General features: G+C 40.1%; 1 protein-coding gene across 2 annotated transcripts in view; it reads left to right on the top strand.

Moving 5' to 3' along the window:
* EP300 (E1A binding protein p300) overlaps nt 1-24,119 on the top strand; it is a 65,928-nt gene that overhangs the window by 9,464 nt on the left and 32,345 nt on the right. For both annotated transcript variants that reach the window (XM_031049891.2, XM_034063285.1), the window contains 6 exons: nt 7,815-8,473; nt 17,046-17,240; nt 19,349-19,610; nt 20,444-20,557; nt 21,508-21,744; nt 23,726-23,819. In XM_031049891.2, coding sequence (XP_030905751.2) covers nt 7,815-8,473; nt 17,046-17,240; nt 19,349-19,610; nt 20,444-20,557; nt 21,508-21,744; nt 23,726-23,819 — 1,561 coding nt within the window. The remainder of the gene's footprint in view (nt 1-7,814; nt 8,474-17,045; nt 17,241-19,348; nt 19,611-20,443; nt 20,558-21,507; nt 21,745-23,725; nt 23,820-24,119) is intronic.

Below are 24,119 nucleotides of genomic sequence, written 5' to 3'. Positions count from 1 at the left end.
AGTCTACTAAAATTGGTATTTCTGTTGGTAGTGCTTTGGGATGAGTCTGACTTAAACTTGCAGATTGAGACTTCATGAAATGGAGATTTTTTTTTCCTAAAGCAAGAGTTGATGACACCAGTGTTTGAGTAGGAATTAGGATAGCTTAGAAAAACGTAGCCTGTGAGGTCCTAATTTTAGGACTTCAGTGTATATTGAACGATAAGTTATTGCTTCTTTAGAATGATTCTTTTTGTTTATACTTGTAAAATACTTATATTTATACCTGTTTTTTCACAACTGATAGTGACGTGTATTCTAGATGGTGAGTTGGACTTCAACCAGCAAACATCTCTGCCTGAAGTTGTGTGCTACTGTGATGTGCTGACGTGTTTTGTGTCTTTGCGTTTCTTGTCTTACATGGGTTTTGAGTAAAAAACCCATTTTTTACTAAAGCTGTGTGTTCTACCTTTCGAATTCTTCGATTTCGAATTCTTCAGATTACGAATTCTACCTTTCAAATTCTTCAGATTACGAAGTTTCTTGATGCAGTGAACAAATTCAGGTCTTGCCTGGGTTAGCAGGGAAGTAAGGAGGCAGTGCTTCCCCCATTTCTTGCAGGGAACAGAATTAATATAAAAGTGTAATGTTCTAGACTGTTACCTAAATAGCATAATACAGCATAAGAATTCTCAGTTGCTGTTGTATAAGTGGTAGTGAAGACTTCTATATCATGCTTCTCTTTTGGGTTATATAGGGCCTGATGAGCTAGGATTTTGGAAGCAGTAGTTCCAATGATGAATGTAGACCTTTTTTTAAGCTTATTTTGCTTTTTGCCCCTTCGTTTTGTATCAAATTAGGAGACTAATTAAATTAACTCTACATTTTAAGTTAGGAAAAATGGCTTGGCAGAATTTGCATTACCATTGGATAATGGTGGCTACAGATCATCTATGTGAAAAGCCTTCTCCTGAATGGGCTTTATTGGCAAGAATAAACCTGATCTCCAAAATGCTCTATAGCAAAGTTCTCTCAATACCTGCCTGGTAAGAATGTTAAGAGTTTTTGCCTCAGACGTGGTTCGTTTCCCCAGTGAAACTGAATTTGTCTCAATTTTTTGCTGTTGCAGAGGCCTCGGGAATTGATAGCTTTCTTCATTAGAACTTGGTTGCAAGTTTGCTTCATCTTTGAGTCTGCATTTTCATGGATACCAGAGAAATCTCTTGTGAGAATAGTATTCTTATTTTGTTCTGCCTTTTTTGTGTGGTTTGACTTCTGGGTGTGGGGGTGGTTTTTTGTGTTTTAAGAGCATTTCAGACAGCACATTTTAGGGCCTGTAATGCTGGTGCTTGACTTGCAAGCCCAAATGGCTCATTTTGCTGGAATATTGTATCCTCTGGACGCTTTCTCTGTTACATCAAGGTCCTGGTCAATTCCTGGAGAACTTTAATGTTGCCATGCAGAGAAGAGAGTGACCTCAGCAGCCTATTGTTATTCTTTGTCTGAAAGTGCAGCAAAGGTGTTATGTCTTCTGTGTAATCCAACATCCTCTATGGGTCCTGTCAACGCTGTCACATGCACACTTTGTATTCAGTGTCCTGTATTAAGCCTTGTCCACTTGTTCCGTTGTGAACCTAACAACTGTGATATAATTTGATCCATTGATAGGTTTCTCGAGCCCAGAAACATTAGGGCAAAAAGGTTGACTGTTCAGCAGTTTATAGCTTGATATTCTGTGTTCAGGCTATAATGTAATAAATGGGATGCAGGGACAGGAACTGTAAAATCTCTTACCTCTCTCTGCAAGATCAGCAATGAGGTAAGCACCTAGAGTAAGTTGTTGCCTTGCATGTCTGGCATGCAGGGCTCTTCAGGCATCATTGTTCACATGTGACAGTGTTGGTGCAGATGTATCAACTTCTTTCTGAGACTGCTTCAGTGTCTTGAGTCTTAGGCTACAGTACACAAGTAAAGTGTTCTTGCTGTTTTGTAGCACATGGGCAAGTTCTTAGAAAATTAGTGTTGTTCACTGCAGCCTGTTTGCTGGAAGCAGATAATTCATATTGACAGAAATGCCTGTTTATGCTGAAAGGTGTATAGAGGTCTGTTGTCTTAATCCAGACGAGAGAACACAACTGAATCATGACTAGTGTAGGAAGCATGCAAAAGAAACTAGCATGTGCTGCTTGAACCCACATGTTGATTTCTTTGCCAAGGAGGTAGTATATATACATTTTATTGATATAACGGCTCAGTGTCCAGCTGGAGACCAGTAACGAGTGGTGTCCCTCAGGGATTGGTGTTGGGACTGGTCTTGTTCAACATCTTTGGCGGCAACATGGACAGTGGGATTGAGTGCGCCCTCAGCATGTTTGCCGATGACACCAAGCTGTGTGGTTTGGTTGATAATGCTGGAGGGAAGGAATGCCATCCAGAGGGACCTTGACACACTTGTGAGGTGGGCTGATGCCAACCTCATGAAGTTTGACCATGCCAAGTACAAGGTCCTACACTGGGGTCGGAGCAATCCCAGGCACAGCTACAGGTTGGGCAGAGAAGAGATTCAGGGCAGCCCTGTGGAGAAGGGTTTGGGGGTGTTGGTCAATGAGAAAATGAATGTGAACTGGCAGTGTGCGCTTGCAGCCCAGAAAGCCAACCGTATTCTGGGCTACATCAAAAGAAGTGTGACCAGCAGGTCAAAGGAGGTGATCCTGCCCCTCTGCTCTGCTCTTGTGAGACCTCACTTGGAGTATTGTGTGCAGTTCTGGTGTCCTCAACATAAAAAGGACGTGGAACTGTTGGAAAAAGTCCAGAGGAGGGCCATGAGGGTGATCAGGGGACTGGAGCACCTCCCATATGAAGACAGGCTGAGAAAGTTGGGGCTGTTCAGCCTGGAGAAGAGAAGGCTGCGTGGAGACCTCATAGCAGCCTTCCAGGATCTGAAGGGCACCCATAAGGATGCTGGGGAGGGACTGTAGTGATAGAATAAGGGGTAGTGGGTTAAAACTTAAACAGGGGAAGTTTAGATTGGATGTAAGGAAGAAATTCTTTACTGTAAGGGTGGTGAGGTACTGGAATGGGTTGCCAGGGAGGTTGTGAATGCTTCATTCCTGGCAGTGTTCACATCCAGGCTGGATGTGAACGAAGCCTTGGGTGATGTGGTTTAGTGTGAGGTGTCCCTGCCCATGTCAGGGGGATTGGAACTAGATGATCTTAAGGTCCTTTCCAACCCTAACTATTCTATGATTTCCTTGTGTTCTAAGCAAGGAAGTCTTTACCTTGACTTGCCTGTTTTGAGCACTGTTACATCCCTGGTGCTACCAGGTGCTCTTGCAGTAACACTAGCTTGAAATAAATACTTCAACTCATTCGAAAATTAATTACTTGATAAGGCTTCCATGTCTTATTGACTGAAGTATTTTGATTGCACACTCTGAATCTGTACTAGTTCAAAGTCCATTTTGGTGCCAGGTGGGTTTCCAACCCAGGCTAACAGGTTCCATGCATCTTGCAGATCAGACACTGCCAAAAGCAGACTTCTTGGAAGTAGGGTCTACACGTAAGGAACCAATCCATAGCATGCAACACAAACTAGCACGCTGATTTTTGAATTTGCTTTCTGACAGTTTAGGGTGCAGTTCATACTACTTAATCCAATGTAACTGAACTGCCACTGAAAGAAATGGTCCTTCTCCATCTCCTGTTTTTTCTGATCAACTTCCTCACTACTAATGTAGCCAGGGCAAATCAAGCCAGTTTCTGAACTCTAAAAAAAAAAAAAAGACCTAGCGGTAGAGTTCCTAAGAGGAATTATTGTATGTGTTTGGATGTTGAGACTGCCCTAGGTTAAGACTTTCTGATTACCTGCTGAGATGTTGTTTTGTTAAGGTACTTTGCTTCTTTCCTTTGAATCTTAGTTGGCAGTAGCAATCTTTTCTGTATCTTCTTGTTACCCATGGAAAGAAACACAGTAATAATACCATAAGTAACATAATGTGGAATCACTCTGTGCCACTTTATGGAGATCAAGGTTTAGTTCTACCACTTACTGTCTGCATATTACTGGATGTTTGTGCTCCTAGATCAGATACTGGCTGTTCTATTGCATCCCAGTTTTTCTGTGTCTGATTTTACCTTATGATCTCTAGGGATCATGAATCAGGTAGGCAGACCTTTGCAGGACTGATCTGCCTTCTTCACCTTCCCATGAGCTTTATTTTGTTAGCAAGAAATCTGTGTGTGTTATCTTAATGAAATGGAAAGCAAGGCAAGTAGTGGAAGCTGTTTACTGAAAAGCCAATCAGTTCCAGGAATAGTTATCACCATTGTTTTAAGCTATACATTTGGCTTTTGCATATGTGTTATTATTTTCATGTCGTATATGAGCTGTCTGGTCCAGTCTTACCAGTTTTTTTGATTGGTCATAGGTAGGAATGGCTACCATAGGATTTAGAATACCTATTATATGTAGAAGATAGTGAAATGAATTTGAAGTGTTGCTAGAGATACACAAAGTCTTATTGATCATTCTAGTTTTCTGAGACTCTTCATGTTTCAGTCCTGTGTCTGAAAACTTTGGCTTCCCAGCAGTTGAATAAAAATGTGACTTCCATAGTTGACCAGACAACTGAGTGTTTATCAAGTTTTGTTATCTACTGGTTGAAGAAGACTTTGAAGTTTTGGGAAAGACTTATAAAAAGAGCAAACTCACACCGGAATGTTGCATTTTTGGTATTTAGGACTTAAAACTTAGGCTTGTAGCTGGTAGTAGTCTTCTATGATGAATCTTCTGTTGTGTGATCTCTAACTTGGTAGGATTTTTAATCCTAGTCTTACAGAAAGAACATTCTACTTTATTTTGATGTAAATAATCTGATTGAGGTTATCTCTCAACCATTTAGTTCTCGTTTGTTTTTTGTGTGTGGTTTGGTTTTGGTTTTTTTTAATGTAGCTGTTGTTTTGAGACAGTAATAAAAAGAATTAAAATCACTTGGAGTTTTTAATGGCATTTTTCTTCTTGTCCATGGGTGGCACAGAATGACCAGCCCAAGGAGCCCAGGTAGCTTGTACCTGGATACTCCAGTTGGATATGAGTGAGTAAGCCTTAAAGCTAGAATTATTTTCTCAATTATGAGGAAGGGGAATTTCAAAAACAACGAGGCCTTCGGAGAAGTTTCATGTGAAGAAAGATGAGCAAGCCTTTTGTCTCGCCTTTTGTCTCTCAAACCAAGAACTACACTGCCCCTTCTTTGCAGTATGTGAAATCATCTAAAAGGGTCTTTCAGAGAAAATATTCTGTGGTCATTTGAAAACAAATTAGGTCTTCATACTTAGATGTTTACTGATTGCTTTCTAGGTGGTTTTGTGAAAGGCTTAATAGACAGTGATATGGTCTCAGGACAGGAGTAGTGATTTTTCTTCTAGCACTTGCCCTCTCCTGGAAGCTGTATCTGTTCAAGAGAAGTTCTTTTCCCAAGCTACAGTCACTTGCAGAACTGGTCTTTGAGCTGCTTACTTTGCTTCCACAGTTGTTTCCATTTGCAGACAGGAGGTTGCTGTGTGCTACCATTATGGTTATGTTGTAGGTACAGGGTTTGTGCTGGTTCATGTTCTTCTCAGACACTTAACTTTCAGTTTCAGTTTTGTTTGTTCCTCATTAAGGAGAGGTTTTTTTGTTTTTGTTTTTTTTTTTTTTTCTGGGTAGCAAAATAACTTGCGAATTACTCATCATATTTTGTACTTCGGCCTCACTCATGGGCTGTTTGTCAGAGTGCTCTGTATGTAGTACTTCAGCATTTCCCTGTTAAAGGCATCCTAATAGGCATCTTGAAAAGCTATCTTAAACTGACTTGTATTTTTTCTTTTTGATTGCTTTCCCCATTTCCCTGATCTCTCCTCTAATTTGAGGGGATCTCAAAGATCTCTTCCATTGTAACTCTTCCCATTTCATCAATGTTTAATTTTTAAGCTAACCACTGAGTACTGTAAGGTTTTTGGGGGATGGAGGGGTTGTGATAAGTCTAGTGACACAAACTGTGAATTCATCATTTTAAATGGGGGCAACTTGCATAAAGCTTTATTCTTTTGTTTCATCCTTCACTTCTGAATTTTTGAAAAATACCAGTCATGCTAAGGAATACCAGTGATAAAATAAAAGCAAATAAACAAAATACCAGTGATAAATAAAAGCAAGTAAAAGTTGAGTCCTTAGTATGTGCTGCAAAGAGTGTTTTTTAGCACAAGATTTACATTAATGAAGAATGGGCTGACTGATTTGAATAGTTTAAAGCATAGTTCTTTAGTGGAAGTTATCATTCTGTCACTGGTGTTTTGCAGTAATGAAGACTATATAAGTGGAGTTACAAAATCTCCTCTGTTGTGGTTTACCTGCTTTCTTGCCAACCTCATACTCTATTTTCAGAGTTCTTAAGTTACGATCTTATCTAAGTTACATAATTGTAGAAACTCTGTTAATATTGGAGTTAGGAGTTTGGTACAGTATCTTTTGAAACATTTTTAACTGATTTCTGATGCTGCTGAGCTTTTCTGACTTACAGGCTGTTTAATTGTAGTATTTTTGTATTAATAATTGGACCAAGTCATCTTGCCAGCCTCTCTAGAATTCAGTGTAGTTGAGATTTTCTTTTAAATGCAGTTGCTGAGATGAGTAATATTTTTGGTCATTGCTGGATCTGAAGTTTTTGAAAGTGGAGTGCAATACCTCCTACAGAGCATCCATGAAATGACCTTTTTGGCAGAAGTGGTGCTGAGATGTTCTAATAATTTAGATTAAAATCCCCTCTTCTTTACTAGGTATTCTTCCAAATATTAAGTTTTTAGATGTGTGTAGCAACATCAGACAGTGGCACAGTTTTTAGTCATAACCTTTTTAGGTTATGTTTGTTTTAACTACCATAGATTAAATATACAGCTCAAGGTGCATGCCCCTTCTGAGGACATAAGAACTTTTTATTTTCTAGAGCAAATTAATTCTGGTGCTGTCCAATATTCTTGTTTCTATATATTCCAAATAGTAACCTTTCTCCACTTGGTTAGCTTGGGGGGGTTGCTTTGCATGGGCTTATGAGATATGAATTTGATTCTTTCATCCTGGTAGGGTTTTTTTCACAGCGTTGAGGCCAGGAGGGTGATATGATTATTTTCCAGCAGTGTTTCTTTGTAGTAAGATACTGACTGTACAGTGAAGTTTAGTGTGATTTTGCAATTCAGTGCCCCCAAAACAACAGCAACACCCCACCCTCCCCCCCCAAAAAAAAGAAATCCACACAAAATCAACCAACCAAAAACCCCAAATGCCACAACTAAACCTCTATTATTTTATACATAGTAAACACTTTCTGGAAAACCATATATTAGTTATCTTTGTTACAAAAGTGACATACTTCATTGAAAGTTAAAAATAAATGACAGTGCTTTCCTATCAACCTTTTGAATCCTTTATAATAGTTGTCTAATTCCTTTGGCTAACTGTGGGATTTTAATACAGATTTTTTCTCCTCAAATTTCTCAAGTTGAGAGATGACAGTTTGAGCTTTACTCAGATAACTGATTAGTGATCTTCCAACAGAAACTATTGCAGGAGACTGAAGCAGAAAGGTCTTCTCTAGTTTAGACTCTGTAAAGTTTAGAAATTACTTTTACCATGACAATTTGGATAGCTTTCAGTAATGACTGATCTGGGAATTTTGCTGGAACATAAAAAGTCAAGTTTTGCTAGTTACTTGAAATAGAAAAATAAAAACTAATGAACAAGATTCTTCTGAAAGATGTTGCTGATTGCTCTGACCTCATATAAAATTTGTTTTGCTTTTCAGATTTTGGCTCACTCTTTGATCTGGAACATGACTTGCCAGATGAACTGATCAGCTCCACAGAACTGGGACTCACCAATGGTGGTGACATTAATCAGCTGCAGACCAGTCTTGGCTTGGCACAAGATGCTGCTTCTAAACACAAGCAGCTGTCTGAACTTTTACGGGCTGGTAGCTCCCCAAATCTCAATATGGGGGTAGGTGGCCCTGGCCAAGGCATGGCCAGTCAAACCCAACAAAATAGTCCTGGAATGGGAATGTTAAACAGCATGGTGAAAAGCCCCATGGCACAGGCTGGGTTGACTTCTCCCAATATGGCGATGGGTGCAAGTGGACCAAACCAAGGTCCTTCAGCACAATCCACAGCAGGAATGATGCCGACAGTAAACAGTCCAGTTAACCAGCCTGGCATGGGAATGAACACAGGGATGAATGCTGGCATGAATCCTGGGATGTTGGCAGCAGGCAACGGACAGGGAATGATGCAGGGGCAAGTCATGAACGGTTCAATTGGAGCAGGCAGAGGTCGACCTAATATGCCGTACCCAAACCCAGGAATGGGTAGTCCTGGCAACCTGTTGGCCGAGACACTGCAACAAGGCTCTCCACAGATGGGAGGACAGGCTGGACTGAGGGGGCCACAGCCTGGAGCTCTGAACAAGGTAAGACAAGATAAACTTGACTTTATGACCTTCCTTCTTGTTGTTGACTTTGGTAAGGTTTATTCCTGTGATGTATGGGTTCTATAGAATAGAGCTTTTTTTTCTTTTAAGAGTCCTGGATCATGTGGTAAATAGTTCATATGCTGCTAAAGTGAAATCTGGAGCAGTGATGGGAGGCAAAGATTGAGTCTTTCACAGCAAGTAAGGCTATTGCTAGGTTAAACTGTCTGTTGTAGAAATCTTGTGGCAGGGTAGTTTATCAGCAACACTGGAAAGTAACATGGTTATATTTTACTCTGTTTTATGCGTCATCCACAAATGTACTTTCCCATCTAATATGATCCTCATATTGTGATGGGAATCCATCAGGATCTTTTAGATATGGTAGTGCTCTTCTCTTTGTGATGTTTAATGAGAGTTTGTGTTGTCTGAAGTCAGCTGAATGTATATGCTGTAGCAGATGCTGAGAGGTGCTTTCAGGTTTGAATAAACTTAGCACACTATATGCGCTAAGACACATACATTGGCCTTTAAAGAAGTAGGTATGTGGGTTAAGGATGGAGAATGAATGCTTGTGTAGACACCTGAAAACAAATGATGGGTTCTTAAAAGACTGTTAAGCCAACTCAGTTCTAGTTTTAAGCTTTATATAGGCTTTGTCTATAGGAGAGTAAACCAGAAAGCTGGGGTAAAAAAATCTTTTTTTTTTATGGTGGAGAAGGAAATGTCATTACGGGGTTTAGGTGGTGGGAAAAAGCTGTTGTCACGAGTCACTGAGAAGCCAAGGAAGACCTAGTGGTTTAAGTGACTAAGAGATGTCTGCGCTGAATTTTTGTCATGCACGATTAGGTTTTTTTAGTGTAGGTAGCCACTTAAGTATCTATTCTCCTGTTTTCAGCATTTTGATTAAAAGCCTAGAAAATAATGTTTCAGCTCACTTGATGGGTGGATATTTTGCTTCTTGGCTAATGAGGGGGCAGTTTTTTGCAATGCTTTGCAATACCTGAATAGATCTATATTGGAGTGCTTGAAGTCCATTTGAAGGACTTGGAATTATAAGTAACATAGTCTTTTAATGTATTTGAAATGTAAATGAAAATTATTCTGTGTATTAATATTTTGATACACTTTAGTATAATTTGTCTTGTGAATGCTATTAATTATAAAGTACTTGAGCTGTTTGTTTAAGCTCAGTGTGCTAATGGTTCTGATAGATATCTATAGGTATGTGTCTAGTAATGTGTGACCTGGTCATGTCAGATATTTTTGCCTGATAGGAAAGTTGTTTCAAAGCTTCACTGCTACAGTAGCGAATCTGTATGCAGTTTGCTGTGGAAAGAAGTATGTAACTTCTTAGAAGTATTCTTGTGTTGGAATGACATGGTATTTCATTCATTATTCCTTGGCTGTAAAAAAAAAAAAAAAAAAGTAAATTTACTTTGATCCTCAGAAAGCTGTATTCAGAGGTCAAAAATTGATGTATTGGGTGAAATGCAGCTTCTTAACTCTTACTTACCAGAGCTCTAGGGTTATGCCCTGTAATCTTATTTAGCTAGGAGAATTAAAAGAAAAATATAAAATCAGTCTTTTGGCTGATGTAGCCCAAAGTTAAATTGTCTTCTTTGCTTGCTTAAATTCTGAAATGTGCTGTACCTCAAAAGTAAGAACGCTTTGTGCCTTTGGCACTATTCAGACCAAAACTTCTGGGTTTTAGTTTGCAGTCCCAGACTGGTTGAAATACTTCAGAGTTCTTTAATTGTTGATTAAAAAAAACCTGGTGACTTTGAGTGTGGTGGGTATAGTCCTTGCACAGGAGTTGAAACTGCCGGATGAGAGAGAACAGTCTGAAATGGAGGCTGAAATTCCAGAATGTCTTCAATTGGTTTGGTTGTTGGCAGGGAGCCTGTGTTTCACTTCATGCACTGGAGTTAGCAAAATCTGACAACAGTCATGTCTGACTGTTTTCTCTCTCCACCCATCTGCTTTTGTGTTTTCCCACCTACAAATCTTCAAAAAGTAGATGAAAACAGAGGACCCTCAGCAGTTGTTTTTTAAAAAACTTTTTTTAATTAGTAATTTTAGTGCTGTGTTGCTGTTAATGTGGGAGTTTGTGTAATAACATCTGTAGGTTTCCTTCCTCACTGCAAAAAATGTGCATTACCCAGGAATTGTCCTTCAATGGAAGGAAAAAAACCAGACCAAACACTTTGGTTGTGTTCAGCTTCATCATGTTGCTTTGCCATATCAGCCCCTTTAGGTGATGGAAGGGGAGGAGGGGAGCATTGCCTCTGGGAGTTCCATCCCAGTAAAACGAAGGTGTATTGTCTGCAATGGGTTTGTACTGAGGAATAGCTTAGGTTTTCTGCACTGTGAACTGTTTGGGAGGGAGGGTGTTATACTCCTCCAACAGTAAATATGAGCTTGTGACAAGTGGCTTGTCAATTTGGAAAGCAAAATTGGTTACATTTCTGCTTTGTTCTGTTTTTCTATGGAGTTATTGAAGTGTATTCTTCCTCTCCTTCCAAAACATTGGCTAGCAACAGTGAAACACCTGCTTTATGTAATACCTATGTACTTCCAAACTTTTCTAGGTGTGTGGCTACTTTTTAGGACTTGAAATCCCAAATGTCAATGTAAATGATTGATTTAGGGTCACCAGAGATACATAAAATTATACTGTCAAAATGTGCCGCTTATATCCTGTGGCTTAATGCTGTAGCTTTTCGTATGCTGGAAGTAGCCACTGACATACAAAGAAGCAATTCTGTCTGCATGCCATCTCTGTGCCAGTTGCATGAGACTGTTGAGGAACTAATCCAAGCTTGAAACTCAGATGGTCATTTAAAAAGAAAAGATTGATTTGCATTGTTTTTCTGGTCCAGTTTATGGTCCTCAGTATGGAAGTTGATGCTGATATTAGGCAGGGGTCATCTTAAAAGAATTGATGTTGCCAGTCAGAGGAGTTGTGGACCTTGCTTTGGTGACAGTACCAGCTTAAAAATGCATGTGGAAGTCTTGCCTGAAAGGAACTGAGAACTTTGGAAGGGAAAGGAATTGTCATCAGTTTTGCTTTCTTGAATAGCTTTTTGTTTTCTGTATGCTAGGTTGGGAGCAAATTTAGGAGGATGACAGACTTGCCTATTACTCTTAAAATGAAAGTTTGGAATTTGTAAAGCCTTGATTCTTTCAGTGTTTAAGCATTTTGGGGGCTTTTTGTTTCACTAGGTAGCTTTACAACTTGGATTAATTGAAAAGTAAACAGCAAATTCAAAATCTGTATTAGGTTGAGAAGAAATTCACATTTCCTGTTTTGAGGCATTCTTCATTCGCAATTTTATCTACTGAAGTTTTTTGTTCCACTGGGTTCTGTTGGGAGTATCCAGTTACAGACTTACTGTTCAGCCTCTTACTAGGGGAGGAGAGTATTTATGTTGTGCATTTCTGTATTAGCAGTGCTCTATCACAAAGTGACTAAATGACCTGGCCTTCAGGTCACTGAGAGATTTTATCTCCCACTGATTCAAGAAATACTGCCTTACTCAAGTAATGAAATAGATACGAAGGCAGTTCAGATTAGTAAGAGCATTACTACTACCTGTACACAGTCACATGTGAAATTACCTGAAATGTTTAGAGTTCCAGTAGTAATTTGTCATTTGGTTTACTGTTGGGGTATATACAGACTTCAACTGTAATCAATACACTTGGCTTTATTGGTTTAACCTCTGTTAAACAGTGTTCAAGGCCAGGTTGGACAGAGCCTTGGGCAATGTGGTCTAGTGTGAGACTTCTCTGCCCATGGCAGGGAAGTTGGAGCTGGATGATCTTAAGGTCCTTTCCAAGCCAAACTGTTCTGTGATTCTTAAAAGAATCAATGTCAATATTATACAAAGATAAATGTAATTCTTCAGAATCTCCATAACTTCCTATAAGTAAAACAATGAGAAATGTCAGAATAAAGTTCTGTTCAAAGCTGTGCAGAGACTGAAGGTGATGTCACTCTTAAATTGTAAAATTAGATGATGTTCCATAATGTTAGCATATTTAATGTCACATTTTCAGTAGGAGGTCAACATTCTTGGTTGCCTATTAGCTGTTTGATTCAACGGGTAAAGTTATGTGTTCTCATCCTTTGCTTTTTCTTCTTTCAACCAAGGTGAAAAAATGATCACTTGATCCAAGTGTAAGGAAGGAGTATTTGTTTGTGAGGGAGAACTAGAGGAGTAAAGATACGGATTTGAATCAAAGTTTCTTGGGTGGTTAGGGGAGTTCTTTGACCAGATGACAGTGAAATAATGCTAGTGTCTTGCAGTAGGTATCTTAAAACATTATGCAGTCAGGTGCAAAGAAGAGCAATAACAGTCATTGGAAAGAATGCAGTGGGTACCACTACCAAATTTTGTTGTTATGCCTAGGTCCAGCAATATTCTACCACTCACTAGAATGGTACTGTGAAGTGATGTACCATAAATTCTTGGTTTTAAAGAGCGAGCTGGAATTTACCAGAACTAACTTTCCTGATTTTAACTTACACTTGTAAGCATGTTTAATCTGGAAAGATACTAGATGCTATCAGTATGGTAGACTGAGAGACATACATAGTTGATGCTGCAAATGTTGGATGATTTGAAAAAATGTAACTAATATGAGTTCTCTTTCTTCACTTCTGCATGCTTACACTTGTCTCTGCGTATCTTAAAGCTGGTCCTTGTTCGATACTACTGCTGAAATCTAGTTGTCTTTCAAATCCTAGACTGTAAATGAAGCAATTGTTTTTATAGAGAAACAGTAGAATATATTTAATGTTTATGTGCATAGCTGTAACAAGTACTTCTCCTCAATTTGTACTCAATGGTATTGAAAGTAGAATGGCAATCAGAGTTAGTTACTTGACCTACCAAACTGAAGATGCTTGCATTTCATGGTACTGGAACAAAACTTCAGGGAATTTCCTCAGCCTTTGTAGTTGCTTTTCTCAGATGGCGGGAGTGTCTGAACAGCCCGATCTGATGCTACTTGTGCTTGTGAACTAGGATGTTTCCTGAACTTGTGTCATCTATGCCCTTTACATGGTGGGAGGTACGCCCCTTCCACCTTGTAATGATAGCCTCTGCTTCCATTGGAGGCAGAGAAGTCAAGTTGTTTTCCACTGTATGTAGAAGGTATAACCATTTGAGGCTACCTTTGATATTTATTAGACATGCATTATCGTATTTTTGCAGTTTTCTTTGTTTCTTCTTTACTGTGCTGTGGATTTCTGTCTGCTCTTCCTGTGTCCAAGTCTTTTCATATGTGCTGAAAGTAAATTGAGGCTCTGAGGAGAAGAAAAACAACAGATGGGATGAATAAGAAGAGAAATGGGAAGAGCAATGGAAGGACGTGGCCATTAAAGAGTGTGTAGAGGTTGCACTCACTGACTTCTAGCTATGATGCAGTCATGTACGTTTTTGCATGGTATTGCAGATGAAGCCTTGTACTTGTGTCATGTAATGGTACTAATATCACATTTCTTTCTTCTGCACTTAATTGTTTATCTACTCCTTACTCCCAATAGATCATGAATGCAATGATGAACTATGTCAGTCTATTTGTTTCCTACTGATAAAATTATACAGGGTTATTTTTATCTTACTTCAGTAGTTATGAGGTCATCCATAGCTTCCTGTTTGGCATTTTCTTTTATCCATATTTCTCAGCATATCACAGGAAATGGCATGAAGGTGTGTTTCTGCTTCTTATTCCAGGGTCACAAGGCCACCATGTGCCAGGTGAAGAACCTCACACATGACCCTTCACTCAGTCTAGAGTTGCATGCAGGTTGTTTGTATCAGGTTAGTGGGTCTGTGATAGCAAGACTGGGAGGCATTGCCATCAGTTTCAGCTGTGGATCTGGCAGGTGTCTGTTTCACCTGGACCAAGAATGGCTGCTGATTTGTTCCAAGAAACCTGGAGACATTTGGGTTTTAGCATCCTTCATAGATGTTGCTTGAGTCTGTGGCTTCTGGAGTCAGTTTGGCATGTTTGCCCTCCAGTATGGCCTGTTGCCTCTCTGGTAGACTGAGACAGGGAACTGAGGGTTACCTCTGTCAGGAGTAGTTGAGCTGGTTGTGTAGTCATCTTCTGCTAGGTCCCTGGGTACAGCAGGGTGGAGGAAGTCCCCTTCGTGGGGTGGATGGTGGTTCTCAGCCCTTGGGAGAGTGGAGCCCTATGTTTCTGCAATGGAGACAGCCTTGTTTGAAGGGTTGGTTTTATGCTGCTAACAGTTCCAATTGCTCATGCTTAAGAAAATACCGGAACTTTTTGCCAGGCCAACTTGATTAGTACATTTGAAAAAGCCAGCTGCTTCACTTAGAGCTTGTGTCCAGTTGTGTGGCAGATACAAAAGTTAATTGCCATGGTTAAACCTCATCCCTGAAATTCATTAGAAAAAGTCTGAATGACATGGTAAAGGTACTTTTTTAAAGTCTGGGTTTAGGCTTCTCCCCCTACAGCCAGGCCAGAGCTAGCTCTTCAGGCTGCAGTTATTCTGAATCCTTTTTTATCAATGTGTGAAGTCCCCACAGTTGTCTGAGTTGGGCAACTTAATTTCTCACTGTGCCACCAGGGTGTGAAAATGCGCCTTGAGCCTTCAATTATGAATTATTTGGTTAGGGGTTTTTTTTGAGGCTGATAGCAGTGTAAGTTGCAGAAGTTATGAGAGCAGTGTTAGTGATGGCAAACATAGTCTTTGCTTTAGGGTACTTTCAGATGTCACCAAACTTTAGGAGCTGTGATTGCTAATGAACTTGAAAACTTTGCTTAGAAATTTCTGGGTTTGGGGATGTACCTGCTTTCAAAACCCTTTCTAGAACCAAAGGGATCCAGGCTATCTTACAGGAAAACAGACCTTTGTCTTAAGAAAATGATTCCCATGGTTAGTTCTTAAATCTGACCAACTGCTGGTCGATTTGAGGCAGCAGTGATGATGGGGAAGAGTCCTGAAAGGTTTGCTTACTCCTTACATTTTTCTTCTTCCTTTCATTTCTGCTCAACTTGCAGAGAAGATCTTAATAGTTTTCTGAGGGAGAAGCAGGAAGGGTTTGAGTCTTACCTGTCCTTTTTTTGGCAGCAGCTGCCTCATTGGTCACCCTATGTGTATTCGCTGCAGTTGAGACACAGCAGGGGTAGTGCCAAAGGAGACACAGGAAAGGAAGGTTTTTTTGGTTCTGCCTAATCATTGCAGTTTATTTTCCATGTGTGGAGGTTCTTTGCTTTGCTTTCTAATGAATTACTGCTCTGTAATTATTGTTATTCCTTGTTTGTGGAAGAGAGGCACTGTCCTCAAGGGAATTCAATTGTACATATCGGATGTCTAAAGTGGCAGGCTCTTTAGTGAATTTTGTGTTTCTTTTCCTGTAGCTTGGATTTGATTCTGCTTTACTTTGTAAATGCAAATTGAAGGCAACTGTTATAGTGGATTGGCAGATGTTGCAACCTGAAAAAGTGTTTGACTAATAACAGGTAATTGCTGGGTGTGTATATTACTTCTCTGTAATAAGGAGAAGATTAAGGAGACGAAACAAGGTGTTTCTACTAGGGGAGGATGCTTTGAGAGTAAATGTAGAAGTAACTGGAAACAAACCTACCACAGGAGCTTGTATAGTTTTTGAATGCAGAAAAATGCTCAGACTTGAACCAAGAAGGTATCAAAGGAGACTGAACATTGTTCAGTCAAATGCTAATGTGAACTGAAACAGTGCAGCTCTTTAAAGTATGTTTGTGCCTTTATTATTGTGATTTATGGCTCTTTGAGGATCCTGAGTAATGGTGAAAATTCAGTAATCTTAACAAAGATCTCCATGTTTCCTGATCTTCTATGGCTAGTTGTTTTGGCCCTAGAAGGCCTGTTCAATATACATATAGTTTATATGATATAGAAATCTATATCCGCTATGGATGAATGGTTCGGTAGATTTGTTTTGTCTACAAACATCTCCTTTTGACCTCTAGTACCGCTCACTGCAAATGGGTACTGTGACTGTGTGGTTTTATCTATGCCTATGGTATATTCTTAAATAGAAAAAGATTGTATACACACATGCATTGTTACAGCTGTCTGAAGAGGAGCTGTGGGAGTGCTGACAGTTGGGTAGGATGGTTTTGGGGATAAACCTTGCTGATACGAATGAAGGTGGTATTTGTCTTCATGTGGAGGTGCTGGGAGCAGAGAAATTATCTCAGACTTGTGAGGTACATAGCCCATGGAACAAATTTGTGGTTGGGAAAGCTGAAATGAGAAATTTGTTGCACAAAATCTTTATAAGAAGAAATAATCGGGCCAATTTGACCAGTCTGACCTTGAAGTTCAGTAAGTTGGTTTCACTGTGTTTACAGGAGCTGTCTGGTTGAGAAGTTGATGTTGTGTGATCAGTTAAATATATGCACATGGAGGAACAGGGAAGCATGTGGATCAGTATTGCATTGCAGCTGCTTCACGGCTGTGATCCTTCTTGCTTCTCTGAAGTATTCATTTGCCTTTCACATTGTGAATTTCAGCTGTCTTACTTGAACATTTTACCATTTTAATTCCTAGATGGGAATGATGAGCAATCCCAGCCCTTACGGCCAGCCATATAGTCAGAATACTGGGCAGCAGCTTGGAGCCAGTGGACTTGGGCCTCAGATGCAGAATAAAGCTGCACTGCAGAATAGCGCTGCACTGCAGAATAGCTTACCACAGTTTCCAATGGACAAGAAGCCAGTTCCTGGGGCAGGAATGCCTAACATGGTAAGTAGAATGAAAGATGTCTCCAGAAAATGTTGTAGTAGACTTAAAATGGAGCAATATGCTCTGCTCTTGCCATGTTATGAGTTTTTGCAGCTGTCATACCCAGTGTGAATTGCGTGCTCTGAATCTATCCATAATTCATTTGCTTAACTCTTGAAGGGGCTGATCTGAAGGAGAAACCTGAGTTGTACTTTTTCTTTTGGAGAAGCTGGACCTCCATTCTTTACTGTTCAAACCCTGTTAGCAGAGAAAAATAAATTAAGCTCCTTGGCTGAAGTGAGATTTGCCACCTCTTTGGGCACCTCTGTTTTCCTCTCCCATGCCTTCTCTTGAAGTTACTCTGTTGGGCCCCTTCTCAGTGTAGCTTTGTTTTGAGGCTTGTTTTGCTCTTTGTACTCACTGATTTTTGGAGAGAGAAGTATCCCTTCTCAAACAGAAATGATAGTGCTTAGAAGCCCCAGTTGTGTGTTTATTTCTGTTCTGAATTACATGAACACAAACAGTCCTGATGCTGGATGTTTCTTGGCAATTGTTGCTGTAGTAGCCCTGTGCCTCCCCTTTTCCCCTCACACTGTATTGAAGCAGGGCTTAAGGAAGGGAAAAGAAGTGGGAAAAGTGGATGGCGAATAGTGGATGGTTCAAGCTTAAAAATGACAGGCCTGAACATTAGATTCCCTAGCTTGAGCTTAATGCTCGTGGCTGATTGTGTTTGTCTCATTTTAGAAGTTTAAATTGGTTAGGGGTGTACATGCAACATGTCCTCCCTTTTTATCCCCTACATACATGTGGGGCTTTTGTAATTTGTGAAACAAATTCACATTCCGAAATACACCTTATGTTTCTTCTTGCTTCAAATTCCATGCCTACCCTCCCTCCCCCCCAGTCCCCTCCTCTGGGAGGGTGGTTAGTCTCTTGACTTTTCAATGTTGCTGAAAAACCATTTCCAGGTAAGTTGTAGCTTGGAATTAAAGAACTCAATTCTATGAGTTTAATTTTTTTTTTATTTGAGCATGAAACACTGGAAGTCTTCAAACCAGTTGGTTATATGAACTGATAAAACAGCAGCCAAAATTTGCTGTTCAGAACCCCAGCTGAACCTAGGAGTGAGAAGTTGCTGCTATTTCAGTTACTGTTTAGAATGACAGGCTGCAAACAAGGCAGGTAGAATATCAGAACACACAGAAAACCTGAAGGGACTGAGTAATAGGTAGTCTCCTTGTAAATGGAAAGGTTAATACTAGTATTGAAATGCTATGGGAGAACTGGGGTTTACAAATGCAAGTAGCTGAGCTCTAAAAATTTGGGTATCTCCAGAAACATCCTCTAAAGCCCTCTGTGAAGAGTCTGTTAAAAACTGAAAGCTGTTGAACTGAAGTGATACAAGCAACACAGAGTCCCCCAGCCTCTGTCCTTTGCAAAGTACTCCTCAAATGTCTCCTGGAAGAAATACAAAGAAGTCTGAAGAAGTAAACAGAATTAGTACTAGATGTTGTCATACTTGACATTAGTTCTGTGGCATGTATATTATCCTGAAGCTGTGTTTCATCTCTAGCAGAGACTAGGAGGTACTTGTTTTGAATGCCTACATGCAAGTTTTCTGATGGAAAAAGTTTCCCAGAACTTCCCTGTCATTCTCCTTTTCTAGGAATAGTCAAATTGAGGCACCTTATACTGAAAGGGAAAACTATTCACTCTAAAAGGTGTCTTCTTCCCTTAATGCAGGAAATGTGGATGCAACTTCCTAGCCTCCAAAATGAGGAGGAGATTTGAGGTCTAAGTGCTATTAATATTTTCTGGTTGGTCTAGCACTGCAGATTAACCTGTCAGCATGTGCTAAGTTCTGCTACTCTTTGATAAGCCAAGAGCTGGGACTAGGATGGTGATATGGGGAGGAAATTGTGACTGGCGAGAGAATTGCCAGGACTGTTGCTAAGGGGTGTAGTTAATGAGTCATCCAGAGCTACAGATAGGTGGGCTATTCCCTTAATTGCAGAATGTGGTAGTTGTTTCTCTGCTTCAATTCTCCTTTTGTTTTTGCTGCTGTTTGTCATTGCTAAATGAATAATTTTCAAACATAGATTTATTTCTGGGAACTTCCTTTTCTCCAGGGCCAGCAGCAGGCTCCTCAAGTTCAGCAAGCTGGGATGGGGCCAGCAGCTTCTCAAGGAATGGGTTCTGGAGCACCAACAGCAGATCCAGAAAAACGGAAACTTATTCAGCAGCAACTAGTTCTCCTCCTGCATGCTCACAAGTGTCAGCGGCGAGAACAGGCCAACGGGGAAGTGCGACAGTGCAACCTCCCTCACTGCCGAACCATGAAGAATGTCCTGAACCATATGACACATTGTCAGGCTGGCAAATCTTGCCAGGGTAAGTGGAGGAGTGGTTATATAGATGCAGTCATCATTTGCAGAATGAGAAGGGCATCTTCTCAAAGGAGATGGAAAACTAGTGGGTGGCTTGGGAAGTACAATTTTTTTTAAGCTATTTCTCCCCTTAAGAATGGAAATCATAAACAACTTCTGAACCTCTAAAGTTCAGGCAAGTTAGAGATGAGAGCACTCATCTCTAGGTGTAGAGAGATGAGTAAAGAGCTTTTGCTTAACTCTGTAACTCGTTGCTGTACCTTTGGATGCTGCATTCTGATAAGGGTAGGCTCAAAGCAGCAAGGAGTAGTCTACTTGTTTCTCTTAAGTGGAAGAGACAAATTTCAAGCAGTAACTAGCCAGGAATTAAGCTGCTACTGGCGCTGAACTCTTAGTCTGTCTTAGCAGCTGAGGAAAAATGCATGATACGTTTTTGGTAGCCTAGGCTTATTTGGGTTGTGCCTATTGGCATCTCAATTGCTTGGTACAGTCTGCCTGATGTATATAGTGGTGTACTTCAAGCCATAGGCTGGGGTATGTGACATAGGTCTTTGAAGTAACCTTTATTTGAGCCAATAGTACTTAAAGAAATTAGCTACATTTTCAGAGCTATTTCAAGTAATACTGTACTGACCTGTGTTAATCATAGAATCATAGAATAGTTAGGATTGGAAAGGACCTTAAGATCATCTAGTTCCAACCCCCCCTGCCATGGGCTGGGACACTTCACACTATGTATATGCATTCACTGAGAGAAATGGTTGCTCCTTACCTAGTTTGTATGCACCATGTGAAGATACTTGATAGTAAAGCTTTTCATTCTTCTCCCTTTCTCAGTGGCACATTGTGCATCTTCCCGACAAATCATCTCGCACTGGAAGAATTGCACACGACATGACTGTCCTGTATGTTTGCCTCTCAAAAATGCTGGGGACAAAAGAAATCAACAATGTAAGTCTGCTGGGGAATTCCATGTATTGGATAAACCATAAAATGCATATTTGGAATTAAACTTTCTTGCACCCAGATGGTAGTGGTGATGCCCTTGTTATCTAGGAATGTGTAATACAATTTTCTTCTTGCTTTTAGAGTTACAGAATGTTCTTCTGTCTGATAGCTAGTGTCTATGGAAGAGCTATAACTTTATTGGATTTTCCTAGTAGGAGAGTGTTAGGGGTGAACAAGTCAAGATCTTTCAACTGCATGATTGGCTTTTTACTACCATCTCTTGCAGCTGGCCAGATGCTGGGACAGATAGGCGTGCATATACACACACTGTTGTGTCATTTCAGCCCTGATGATGTTTGGTTCTGTCTTCATCCTTTGTTTGTATCAGATGTCTCTTCCCCCTTCTCTTGTTGTGTCTTTTTTGGTCTTTCTGCTAAAATCTTTGGCATGACTTTTGTCATTGTTACCTATATGGTGGTTTAGTTTGGAGGGTTTTTTTGTTGGTTTTGTTGTTTTCTCCATCCTTTGTGTTATTTTGGGCTCTTCTCGTGACTAATGTGAGCTATTTCTTTTAAGAAAACTAAAAGAAAACCCCACCAAAACCAAACATTATAGTGACTGGTGAAGAGCTGTATGTACCCTTCTGCCTTTAGCCTCTGTGTCGTGGTGTGCTTCTGTTTTCAGTTTGAAGCAAACACAGGTGTCCTAGTTACTTGAGTGGGATTTCCTCTCAGCAGCTCAAAGGGAAAATAGCATGTTGTTGGAATGACTGGTTGGGTCAAAACTTGTCTCCCTGTTTCATGCTAGGTTTACAGATCTGGCCTCTGCACATACCTAGAAGGAGATGGTTTAGTTATCTAGTATACTCCTTAAGTTCTCTTCCTGTTCCTGTGGATGTCTTTGGGCTACCTCCTGCTGTCCTTACTCACTTGATACTGGTACGTTTCTTCCAGCGCTGCTGGGTGGAGCTGCAGTAGGACTTGCAAATACTGGCTCTGTGGGTGTGGGGCAGCAGACAACACCCAGCATAAACACTACCAGTCAGATAGACCCCAGCTCCATTGAGAGAGCCTATGCAGCCCTTGGACTGACCTATCAAGGGAACCAGATGCAGACACAGCCCCAGGCTCAAGTGAAGAATCAGCAACAAGGACAGACACCCCAGGGTCTGCGCCCTATGAATCCTATGAGTAAGTTTATCTGTGTTAAAATACAAACTACGGCAACTTTCCTGTCCTGTTATCTAATGCAGATTTTTTTTAACCTACTAGCTTAATATACTGCTAGTTGATTTGCAAAAAGCATGGCTTTGCAGTATTTTAGATTTGGTATAGCAAGCTGCAGAGTGGAACAGGAACATTAGAGGGACCAGATATCTTCTCTTGGAGATGTTCTCTGGAAAAAGTATTTTCTTCAGAAAGATGATTAGAGTTTGGGTGTTTGTGAACCAGTTTTCAAAAGCATTTTATTTAATGTTGCTTAGTGGCTTTGTGACAGTACTGTAATGCAAGTTTAGGGCTTTTTAAGAGTTTTTAATTGGAAATCCATGTGTTGGAATGCCTGTATTCAAGTGTACTTCCTTGTCACTCAGACTCCGGCATTTTACAGCTGTTTTTAAAATAAGTAATGTTTATTTTAAAAATAAAAAGGAGTAAATAACACTTTCTCTGCATCCTGTCATGTGGATGTACATAACTGTAAACTGCATGGGTAGTTCATTGCAAAATGTCATCCCTTTTCTGAAGAAAATGGTTCTTGTGTGGAGTTTTAAAATATTTTATTTATAGATTCAGGGTTTGGCTTCTGCATTCTCATTGCGTGCTCCTTGTAGCACTGATAAGAAAATGGGGTTGAAAAGCTCCTGAAAAGTGGAGAACTGAATCTTAATGTAGAAAGGACAAGCATAGAGAGTGTAGACTTTTGACTGTTGTTTCATTATTAGGAGAGGGTGGCTAAGGAAAGAATTGCAGCAGGTAAGAGTAATTACAAGGTTTATGTTGTCATGGCCTACATGACAACAGGGCTAGTTTAGGGGAAATGGCAGGATTTAGTGAGGACTGCAGTGTGAAAAGAGGCAGTCCTAAGTAGATCAAACAAATGGTTGGGTTTGGCAGTTTGAAAAGGGAGAGTTAAGGCAAAAGTTGACAGTTGTCTTTTCCATCAGCTTGCTGTCAAAGGACAAAATGAATTTGGGAAGGAGAAGAAAGTGACTAAGGGAAGGGAGGCTGGAGGCAGATTTATAAAAAGGCTGTTAAGCACTTGGTTGTGATACCAGAGGCTTGTATTAGGCTTGATATACTTAATTTCAGTGGTTTTGTCCTGTATATGGTGTCAAATTTTGCTTGAAATACAGATTCTGGGGGGTTTAGGTGTCCTTAATATGTGTGAAGCTTGGTAATGGCATTCAGGCTACTCTCAACCTCACAAAATGATATATTCAGGAGCTCCAGGCAGAAATATGCTTATTTTTTCCCCATTTTTTAGGTCTTAACTGTAGTGTGTGAAGAAAATAGGCACTCTTTTATGGTGATTGAGATCTGCTCTGATTCAGAAAAATTGATTTTGTTACATAACAAATTACTAAAAGTTTTTCTGCAAAGGATTGTCAGGTTTTCCTTCCTAGTACAAACATTGGTGTTGGTTATAGGATCCTGGATTATGGAATGGGTGAGAGTGGACCTTGTCAGATGTAGGTGATAGCTGATGGTTTTTAAAGCCTTTGTGAGTATACATCCTAAACCTCTGAATGACAAAAAAAACCCAACTGCTTCAAAACAAAAAACCTGAAGTGGTTGGTACTGCTGCATTTTCAGTTGAGGTATCACAGGAAAGGACTCTGGTCATAACGTTTGCAGCAAATTGAAATTGCTTGCTTGTTGAGAAGTACAGTAAGATAGTGGAATTAGGTGATCTTTAAGTTCCCATCCAAATCCAACCATTCTATGTGCAAGAACAGTGGTGTGATGTCATGCTTCGCTTGGAAGTCACCAGTGTTGTGTCTCAGACTTATCTTAAGTTTGTAGAAGGAAGATAGTAGAGAGAGCAGTGGGTAATTAAACTCACTTCAGAGAAGTCAAAGTACTTGCCAGTCTAGACCCTTGTTATTGTTGAGCAATTACTGATTTTGCACAGTAAATGGGATATCCATTTAAGGATACTTCTGTTTTCTAGGTGCAAATCCAATGGGAGTGAATGGAGGAGTTGGGGTTCAAGCTCCTAATCTGCTGCCTGACTCAATGTTACATTCAACGATGAATTCTCAAAAGTAAGTTGAATTATTCTTTGTACCCCAGCGATTTTGGTTTGATCTCATAGCACTTGTTGCATAAGCGGTGGGGTAAATGCCATTGATGGCTATCTCTCCGTTTGGATTCTGGAGCTTTTGTTGGAGCTTTCCAAATCCTTGGGTAGCACAGCATGTACTCATTCATGGTGTTGTTTTGGTGTCTGTGCAGCTATTTCTGCAGAGTTTGTCCATTGATTAATGAATGGTTGAACTGGCACTTTGTCTTAACATTATTCTAAAAGAGGCTATGACTGTAAGATGACTAAGCTTGGGCTAGAC

Source organism: Melopsittacus undulatus, chromosome 5, assembly GCF_012275295.1.
Source record: "Melopsittacus undulatus isolate bMelUnd1 chromosome 5, bMelUnd1.mat.Z, whole genome shotgun sequence".
Classification (NCBI taxonomy): domain Eukaryota; kingdom Metazoa; phylum Chordata; class Aves; order Psittaciformes; family Psittaculidae; genus Melopsittacus; species Melopsittacus undulatus.
Note: the sequence above shows the minus strand (reverse complement) of the source record. Positions and strands in the feature narration are given on the sequence as shown.